At 39.8% G+C, this 10668-nt stretch overlaps 1 protein-coding gene across 9 annotated transcripts in view; it reads left to right on the forward strand.

The window, feature by feature from the left end:
- tipE (temperature-induced paralytic E) overlaps positions 1–10308 on the forward strand; it is a 55714-nt gene extending 45406 nt beyond the window's left edge. For 8 of the 9 annotated variants that reach the window (XM_073980058.1, XM_073980059.1, XM_073980056.1 and 5 more), the window contains one exon: positions 9598–9995. In XM_073980058.1, coding sequence (XP_073836159.1) covers positions 9598–9661 — 64 coding nt within the window. In that variant the 3' untranslated portion in view covers positions 9662–9995. Of the gene's footprint in view, positions 1–9597 lie in introns of all 9 variants that reach the window. The other variant, XM_073980055.1, reaches the window with a different exon arrangement.
- Positions 10309–10668: the final 360 nt, after the last annotated feature.

The following is a 10668-nucleotide window of genomic DNA, read 5'->3' on the forward strand; positions in this document are numbered from 1 at the left end:
TGGGCCGCCTGGATGTTCACGCATATCTGGAAGGCCAAAGCTTCGTTGGAGAGAACAAGTGAAACGAGACATCAGAAAGTTACATATCCCAGATTGGGAAAATACAGCAGCAAACAGAGAGTATTGGAGATCTTTTCTTAGTTCGGTTCTTAATGTGTTTGTCGTCAAAGTGCATGTTCCCCTTCTCTTTTTAACGGGAAAAAACACATTAATAATTTTTGTTGTTTTTTTTTTTTTTTGAGAAAAAATGTGCGGAAGTCTTCAGCATTTTGTTGATACTGCTGTCTTGTGTTATTGTCGTTGTTCAACTACATCTTTAGTTCACCTCTTTTAGAAATAAGTTTACAAGTGTCGTCTTACATCCAGATTTTTTCTATGTTTTTTTCGCAACTTTTCGCATATGTCCCTGGTTGTATTGTTTTAGAGTTGTTGTAGGCGTAATTGTTTTCGCCTTGGGTGTCTGGAGTTTATTCGTGGGCATTTCAATTTGATATTGATTTCGTTAGCGCCTCTTTTGTTTCTGTAGTCTGAAAAGAGAGCGCAAAGATGATTCATCTGGTTTCGGGTATTGCCGCCTGGTGAAATTTTGATTTCTCTTCATATCAGATCTGTTGTAGCCATAAGTAAATCAACTACGTTTACAGCTATCTAGCTAATTTTTCTGATATACAGACACACTTCACTTTTACTGGCCGGCCAATCGTTATAAATAAAAATCAAATGTAGTTCGTTGGTAATGGTATCAGTTGGGAACGGCTGTACCGATTTGGATAATTTTTTTTGTGAAATCTTTGCCATAACCCGACGTGGGGATTTAAGCAAAGACCACGCCCACTTTTCCAGTTTTCAATTTTTATCGTTTCTAAAAAACGATTGAACCGATTTTTCTGAAATTGTCGGGGAATGTACAGGGATGGCCCCCGGTGATAATAGGCTACATATTTCCCCTATACCCTATTTCTTTAAAAATGCTATATTTACATTAATTACGAAAGTATCGGTTTGGAAATTAATTTGGGAGACAATTGTGGTTGTGTTTCCGATCTTACCTACTTATTTAAGACTCAAATACTTGACCGCGCCCACTTTTTAAAATATGTTAAATCTACAAAACTACTAAACCGATTTTCCTAAAATTTCCAGGGAATATACAGGGATGGCCGCCGGTGAAAATATGATGCATATTTTCCTGACTTTCGAAGTGGCGGGGTACTTCCCTTTGCCATATTTAAAATGCCGTCATAACCCAACTTAGCTTTTTATGGAGAGAAAATTGCCACGCCCACTCTCTTCAATTTTCAATTTAATTTTTTTTACAAAAACAACTGACTACATATTTTACTAAATTCCAGAGGGGGCGGGATATCGCCCCTATGCGATATTTTTAAAAACGCTATATTAGCAAAAACAACGAACGTATCGGTTTAAATTATGAATTAATTTATGAATTAATCGACAATCTAGGGACTTCTTTGGGGCCTAAAGACCCCACCACGCCTGATTTTTTTTAATATGTTATATCTCCAATACTACTGAACCGATTTCCGCAAAAACGTTGCTATGTATATTTTATGAATTTCGGAGGAGGTGAGGTACCTTCCCCTCGCCTTTCTTTTAAACGCTATATGTATAAGCCAAACTTATGATTATATCGGTTTCAGCATAAATTTTGGGAGACAATGGGGTTGTGTGTACCCTAGGTACATGTTTGGAGTCAGAATACCGGACCACTCCCACATTTTTAAAAACGTTATATCTTGAAAACTAATGACCACGCCCACCCTTTTCAATACATTATTTTTTTAAAACTACTGAACCTAATGAACAAAAATATATAAGTCTCAATAAGCGGTAGAAGTCGACATAGCAATTTTTTAACTTTTATAATTAGATCGCTTTAGGCTAAAGACAGGGCACATGGACGATCATAAATCTTAAACTGCATCAATGGACAAAAAAATCGACAAAGAAAAAGAAAGGTTACAGATAAATTTAAAATCCTCCTCGGCTGGACAAGTGTCCGAAGAAGTGAGGTAGAAAATACCTTTTTTTTTAATTGTCAAGCATAAAATCCATAGAAAGTTATCATTCACACTCATTACGACGGACCAGCAACGCGGACCGGGATCTGCTAATATTCAATAAAATACTATATAATATCGATGTAGCACTATTTTGAATTTAAGAACCTTTTTGGATTAGCGTTTTGGATAACCCCATATAACCATTCGACCAGAATTTAAGAGCACTGCTTTATAACGATAATTCTTTTTGCTATGTTTTTAAATGATTTTCAAATATTTTTTTCTATACTGAATCAAGTCCTCAGAATCTGAACATGTGTTAATTTTTATAATTTTATTATATTTTACCATACACACAATTGTCACAATACCCAAACAAATCATACTTCTTCATGATTCGATAAATAATAATTCTGGCCATGATTCATAAATAATTCTGACCATCATTCATCATCTGCAATTAAGTCCTCATTGTCTAATTAACCTCAAGTTGGAGAACAATATATTAGCTTAATAGTGTATTTGCACATAACCGGATTTAATAAACCCAATGGGTTTCAAATGTCAATTCCATTGCGTACACGTCAAAATTAATCCTCATAAAGGTGGTTAACCCGACAGAAAGCTCTAATGGAAGCGGCATTTAAGTCCAAATCTATTTCATTTGTTTCATTAGTTATAGAAATCACAACTGCCCAAATTTTCTAAAATAATAAAAAAAAAAAAATATTACAAGTTCCAGAATCTGAGAATTTTCTTATAGGAAAAAATAAACCAAAGCGAAAAGTAAATATCAACAGAATCTGTTTAACTATTTCTTGGTTCCGCGTGTTTTCGAGACATGCCATTTAGGAACATACTGTCGGAAATAAAAATCGAATTTTCGACGTTTCGAATATGTACATACAGTGAGCGTCAAAATTAACTTTACACCTCTCAAAAAATTTTTGAGTTGCATTATTACACCGACAAATTGATATTATTCATATAAAAAATAAATATACCTTTTTTAAGTATTTAGTAATGAATTAAAATCTTTAAATCCAAAAAACAGTAGACCCTTACAAAGTTTCATTAGGGAATAAATGAAGACTACCGAAATAACCTAAAATTTTACGCGCCACTTTTTAGAACGTAGAAAATTTCTTATTTCTTTAACAAAATAAAGGCATTTTTCGGCTTTTGAACTTGTTTTCATCATCTTGGAGCCTGCAAACATTAAATCAACGAGTGTTTTGGTGTAATCCGGTGATATTTCCCCCATTGGACCCGTGGTACCGCTTTCATGTGATTTTGGCATAAAATAGACCTAAATTTAACTTTCTGTAGATTTTTTTTCTGCGAGTACTCAATTGATTTGAAGTCTAGAGACCATAATGATAGATAGTTAGATGATAGCGAAGCCGTCCCACATCCGATATGTCTGAGGAGCCTTCATTAGCAAAGGCGAAACATGTCATGTCACATAGTGGTGGGTGTGTGGGTTCGTTCAGATGCATTATTGATCATTCAGCTCGATTTCCAACAAGAAATTAATTACAAATTCTTCTTTTTATTTCACAACAGATGTCGTTTGTTGTGTTTACGGCGGTGCCGAGGTATACGAAGTCTTTTACTACCTCAAAATTATGGGAACCAAATTCAACAGCTGGTCCGAGCTCAATGGACGCATTTCGCGTCGACACCATCAGCTTGGTCTTCTCGCCGTTTACCGCCAGACCCACTTTAGCAGATTCTCCTTCGAATTTCATAAAGGTATCGGTTACTTGTTTTACTGATCATCCCATGATGTCTATATCATCAGCATAAGCAAGTAACATGTGGCTATTGGTGTAGATTGTGCCACTTCCTTTGACGGTTGCCTCTCGTATAACCCTTTCAATCAGGATGTTGAAAATATCACACGAAAGGCTTTCTCCTTGCATGAAACCTCTTTTGGTACAAAACTCTTCGGAGAGGTTCTTTCCTATCTTATTAACACTATATTTGCTTATGGCCTTAACAACTGCGTCCGTATGAATGTTGTTTAAGCCTGCTTGATATGCTTGTTGATCTAGGGGGTCCCTCCTGTATCGTTGGACCTCTTCCTCTTTATCGGGGATATTCTCCTTGATTTGCCTAAATGTGTCGGGCCCACCCACCAGATGGTGATTGGGATGGCTCTCACGGTAACATCCGTGCAAGTACTGCAACGACAGCATCTCATTGTGTTGCTTTACTGGTAGAATCTTTGCCTCCTCATGTAGATGGTCCACTGAAGTCTTGAGGAGGCACCCTGTTGCTGTTCTCAGGGCGGCATTCTGACAAGCTTGAATCTTATTCTAATGCGTATCACATAAATTCGAGGACCAAACTTGCGCCGCATAGCTTACCACAGACCGACCTATCGCGATAAACGTGAACGAAGTGTCGAGTGTGATCCTTAGAATTTTGGGGCAGTTTCTGGTCGGAATTCTGAGAACATCGACCACGACATTCAACTCTCTTCTATACTGCGCCGTCCATGTGGTGAACAGAGTGGAAAACGGTGGTAGGACGGTTAAATAGGAGTTCAGTCTCTCACAGATGTCATCAGGGTAGGCACCTAACGCGAAGATCGTACAATCATCCGCATACGTTACGATCTCAATGTTGTTCTCAGGGCGGCATTCTGACAAGCTTGAATCTTATTCCAATGCGTATCACATAAATTCGAGGACCAAACTGGCGCCGCATAGCTTACCACAGACCGACCTATCGCGATAAACGTGAACGAAGTGTCGTGTGTGACCCTTAGAATTTTGGGGCAGTTTATGGTCGGAATTCTGCGAACATCGACCACGACATTCAACTCTCTTCTATACTGCACCGTCCATGTGGTGAACAGAATGGAAAACGGTGGTAAGATCGGTTAAATAGGAGTTCAGTCTCTCACAGATGTCATCAGGGTAGGCACCTAACGCCAAGATCGTACAATCATTGGCATAAGTTACGATCTCAATGCCGTCTTCAGTGGGCGGAATACAGGAGAGGTAGAGGCTAAACAGTTCCGGAGATATCACCCCGGTCTCTGGTTGAGTCCTCGACAAATATGTGTGGAGATGCCGTGCAGGTCTGTTGTCGCCCTATGCTGTTTGCGGAATCCATGCTGATGCTACAGGCGACAAAAGCAAAATTGACCTGTACGATTCACTTTTTATGGCAGCCTTGCCTGTTTTCAGTAGCGGGACCATCCTGCCATTTTCCAGACTTCGGGAACATTTAGAGTGGCTAGCGACAGGTTGAAAACCTTAGTGAGATACTCCACTCCCGGCTCATCCAGCTGTTTCAGCATTACCATGGAGATTCCATCAGAGCCCAACGCTTTGGATGATTTAGCGTTCCTGGTGACATTCGCAACATCATCTATTGCAAACTGTGGTAGTTCATCCTCGGCAGGAAAAGATCTGATGCGACGTAGTACTCTTCTCTTCGCCCTGTCACTCCCGGGGTGCTCGGGCGATATTGAAATATCTTGCGCATCACTTCAGTCAGCATAACGTCACCAAACTTGACTGAGGTCCTATCTTCCTTATTTTCAGGATTCGAGAGTGAATTAACCGTTGCCAACAATTCACTTATTCCGTCTCCCATGTTGCAACTCTTCAGATGTTTTAACCAATTGTTCCCCTTATGATCGCCGATCAGCCCGTTAACTTCCAGTGTCCGCTCTCTGACTCTGGGATCATTGGGGTTGGCTCGACGAAGCTCATCACGCTCATTTGCTAATACCGAAATATCTTGCACCACTTCAGTCAGCATAACGTCGACAAACTTGACTGAGGTCCTATCTTCCTTATTTCAAGGGTCCGAGAATGACTTAATCGTTGCCAACAATTCACTTATTCAGTCTCCAATGTTGCAACCCTTCAGATGATTTAACCAATTGTTCCCCTTATGATCGCCGACCAGCTCGTTAACTTCCAGTGTCCGCTCTCTGACTCTGGGATCATTGGGGTTGGCTCGACGAAGCTCATCACGCTCATTTGCTAAACCCGTCGCCTCGGCTGGGAAGTTTGGTCTTACTTCGGGTATTCGACCAGCAGGTATATGGCGAGCGGCTGCAGCTGTGATGGTGTCTCGGAACATCCTTTCCGCTACCCGAACATCAGAAGTATTGGGCAGTCCTCTGAAGCGGCGATTGGTTAGCTCTCTGAAACCCGGTCAATCCGCTTTCTTATGATTGACGAATGTGCGGCATTCAGAGGTGATGAAATCGGATGGTATGCTAATGGAGACAATTATTGGGAGATGGTCTGATGCAAGAGAAATGACGGGTTGCCAGGTAACGTGATTTGTCAGACCAGGTGACACAATGGTTATGTCTGGCGAACTGTGACACTCTCCTCTAATTCTGATAGAGGCGTCCTTATTGACCGAGCAAAACGAAGAGCTATCAATCTGCTCAATGCCACATCCCATGATGTGCTGGATCGCTTGAAGAACAAATTAACTGCTGTAGCTGGTATGGTTAGAAGGGTCTTGCGGACCGACTGTGGTTTGAGCAGAAGTTTCCTGCGCACCATATATAGTGGACTCTTTGTTGCCTGTGCAACATATGGGGCGCCTGAATGGCGTGCCGCAGAAGAATCTGTTGTTGGGCGTAGAAAGCTCCTGTCGTGTCAACGAGTGGTCATGTCAGCATGTCTGCCAGTGTGTCGCACTGTGTCCACGGACGCAATGCTGGTGCTACTTGGCGCCCTGCCCTTTGACCTGGAAGGGAGATGTAAGACTGTTCTGTACAAGCTGAAGCGTGGTTTGCAACTGTCTGAGGATGATTGGCTCGTGCCTTCTGATCTGGTGGATGGGGATGTTAGGAGGCGCAGTGCAATCCTTCAGGAGCGTACGAATTTATTCGTGACGCAACGTTCGTACTGGACAGCCCAGACTTCGGCCTTAGCATGAGTCTGGGATTCTTACTGACGGGGCATGGCTCTCTAAATGCATTTTTATATGCAAGAGGCCTGTCCGGGACAGATTTATGTGGGTGTGGGATGACCGAAGACTGGCGGCATATATTGACGGAATGCCGGTAATATGATGACATTAGAGATTTAGTCAATATGGGTATCACGTATGGAGGGGCGGGGTGGGATTTCAGTAGGGCACTTGAAGACAGGCGCACTTTTAGTTATTTAAGTAGGTTTGCACGAGAAGTGTTTGCTAGGAGAAGGACAAGACTTAGTGGAGGTAATTCCTCCACATATTCATCTCTGCAGTTAGGTGTGATGGTGTGGGAGGAGGAGGTGGTTTGGAGAAGTTGAGTGGTGCGGCGTTGGTTCGTGGTGTGTATGTCGTGCCGGTCATCCGTGAGGGTGGCTTCGTCCATTCTTTGTGTTGTGTTGTCCGTTGCCGCGGTCCCCGGTGTTAAGAGCACTGTGGGGTAGGCCGCATGGCAGGTACCCACATTACACGCCACGACATATGCATCTCATGATGCGCATTAAAGTCCCCAAGACCAGACGATTATGACCTTCCAAAAGCTTGCTAATAGTTTTGTAGTCTGACGACGACTCACCGGGGGCTGTGTTCGCGCAGCATGCAGCAACATAGTCCCTCGCGTGGACAAGTCCAGAGCAACCTCTAACATGCACCCACTCCTGACATCTATTGCATCCCAACGAAGATTGTATATGGGTGAAAATGCGGATGTGACAAACCGAGCACAAATATATTGGTCCTGGGTTTTCCTCTGTCCCGGCACGGACCAAAAGAATCTGGAGCAGGCATTCCGGGATAGGCTGCTGCCAACACAGAAAAACGAAACAAATACAAACACATGTACACGGAGCTGGCAGCCGCTGGCCGGAACGCTGATGTTGTGTGGTTCCGGGTTAATCCGGTATGACATTGGGGTTATTTTGGTATTCTTTATGTATTCCCTAATGAAACTTTGGAGTGGCCTAATATTTTCTGTATTTTCATTCACCACCAAATACTTTCAAAAGTTGCATTTATACTTTATATGTATAAAATCCCTATAGCGGTGTAATAATGCAATTAAACAATTTTTGAGAGGTGTAAAGTTTATTTTAACGCTCACTGTATATTATTTTTAATAGAAGCTTTATGGCCTCGATACATAAAGGCCTCGTTTCTGGCTTAATTCATTAAGTTGCATGTTCTTCCGGCTTTAAGTCAAAAGTCAGAGCATACGAAAATCGTGTTTCAGCACACATTCAGCAGCGTAGAGTTGCCGCGTCTCTAGGCCTTAAGTGGCTGGGCTTTCTTGCTTAAGTCAGCTTTGGCAAAAGAATAAAGAACCATCGAGCCAAATTCGAACTAGGTTGCCCTTTGCCGTTTAGTATTTTACCAGAAATAACTTATGCAAGAAAGCCATGCTACTAATGTACCGAGGCCTTTAGAATTACTTATACATTATAGTCCTGACAACGATGAATTGATTTCGATATAGAAGATTATAAAAGCAGGGAATTAAAATATAATGACTTTGAAAGACTTGTTAAAAAAAACAATTTTCACAATAAAATTTCAAGATTTGCTGAAGGGGTGTTTATTTCTGCCCATCAGTTACAGTTTTATAAAACTTAGGTGTAAATATTGATTAGTCGAAATCGATTTTTATATTCCTGGAAAAAGTACTCAGACTCTGAATAAAGAACGTCAACAAATCAAAAGTGACTTTAAAATACTGGGACGAGTTTTGTTGTTGCTAAGAAACCCAATAAATCAGACCCATAGCCCGTTTCTTCATTCCGAACGAAACGTTTCTTTCGCTGCCAACACCAAAGAAATGCCTATTTTCCTTCAGTTCAAATAGACAAATTGGAATTACTATTGCATTATTGAAGCCACTAATTGAAAAAATACAAATTTCAAACCGTCTTTACTTCGAAAAATAAATGAAAGTTTCAATTTATAAATTGGATAAGCCGATTTTCAACAGGTTTCCCCAAATTACCAAAAGGTAAACAATACTAAAAGAAAACGATGCAACATTTTCTTTTTCTGTTATGCTGTAACCAAAATTTTGTTTCCGTAATACAAAAATTATTAGGAGATATTTGTGATCTATCGAAAATTGGCATTAAGCTGAAGTCCAATCGCATTGGTTTTCGTTCGTAATGAAGAAACATGCGGTTAGTTTTGAAACTTTTTTTACAATCATACATTATTATTTTGTTTTTCGTCTAACTCTTTCTCCTTCTCTCTCGAATTTTTGTTTTAGCGTTAGAAGATGCTCTTAGTCTACAATGCCATGGGGGTCATCTCCAACAGAGGACACGACCTTATCCATACCTAGTCACAACTATCATCCTGACCAAAGCCACCACAACCACGACCACTCAATCACAACCAATGTTATCTTTTAAATCTAAGACAACTATATATTGTGTATTTTTGTACTGCCCCCAATCATACAACACACACACTATTCTCCCCCCCACTCTCTCTCTGTATATCTGACTCTGTGTGTCCATTAAACATGTCACTTGTAAATTCGCTTGCCACCTTCACTTGTATCACACCACATATCCCACACCACTTCCCCTTCCTTCAAAATTTGAAAATAAACATAATTTTGCTCTTACAGGAATCTTAGCAAAACAATGACGACGAGCATTTCAACTCCGCCCGGGCCTGTGGCGGCCGTATAAAACAGAGATCACCTTCTGGCCAAGCAGAGGATGATGATGATAAAACACATAAAAGGCGTCGGCGACAACAATGCAGACGACGATGACGACTGGAGTTATATTAATAATTCGAATATTATTAAAAATAACGGTTTAAATACAACAACAACAAACACAACAAAAAACAATTCTGTTTGGAACAAAATCCATAAATGGATTAAAAAGATAAAACTTAACTTTTGGTTTAAAAAGAAAGTCAAATACTCTAGAATAGATCAAGATATGCAATAAATCTTAAAAGAAGAATAAAGAAAAGAAAATTACAAGTCCAAATCCAAAATGCAAAAAAAAAAAACAATATTTCTATCAAAATCATTCGCATCGCATTCACCGCATCGTTTCCACTAAGAAAACCCAAAACCGAACAAATTTTCCTCAATAAATAGTTAGAAATTATAAGTCATATAAAATACATAGTCTAAAAATAATAACAACATCATTTATGATGGAGGCAAAAATTAGGAATTGTCCCAATTTTCAGAAGGCAGAAGCTGCAGTTAATTTAATGAAAATCTCATTTGAAAAAATTGCTAATTAAAATGTTTTTTTTATTTTTCTTAAAGTTTCAGTAATTAAACTTAATTTTTTGTTTTGGTGATCATAAGAAAGACTGTTGTTCTTCAGTTTATTCAATAAAGGTGGTAATAAAAATAGTTTTGATTTCGCTGCTAACCGATATTATGCACTCAGTTAGGCTGACTTCCGTATGGTCAATTGCTTTGTGTTTTGTAAACTTAGTTAAAATATTTCAGTTGCACACTTATGCATTGTACGCAACAATGCAACTGTGAACATTGTTTACATTGACGATGTGGAACAGCTGATAGATGTTATTAGGGAAAACAAACATGAAGAACGCGGCCGCACAAATTTCGTTTGAACATTTTTTTACATAATTGCTATTATTTATAGCTTATATATACTTATGCTAAGTTTACATTTACGAAATCCACTCGATTTCAACTGTC

Source organism: Musca autumnalis, unplaced genomic scaffold, assembly GCF_047663935.1.
Source record: "Musca autumnalis isolate F117 unplaced genomic scaffold, ASM4766393v1 scaffold_4, whole genome shotgun sequence".
Taxonomy (NCBI): domain Eukaryota; kingdom Metazoa; phylum Arthropoda; class Insecta; order Diptera; family Muscidae; genus Musca; species Musca autumnalis.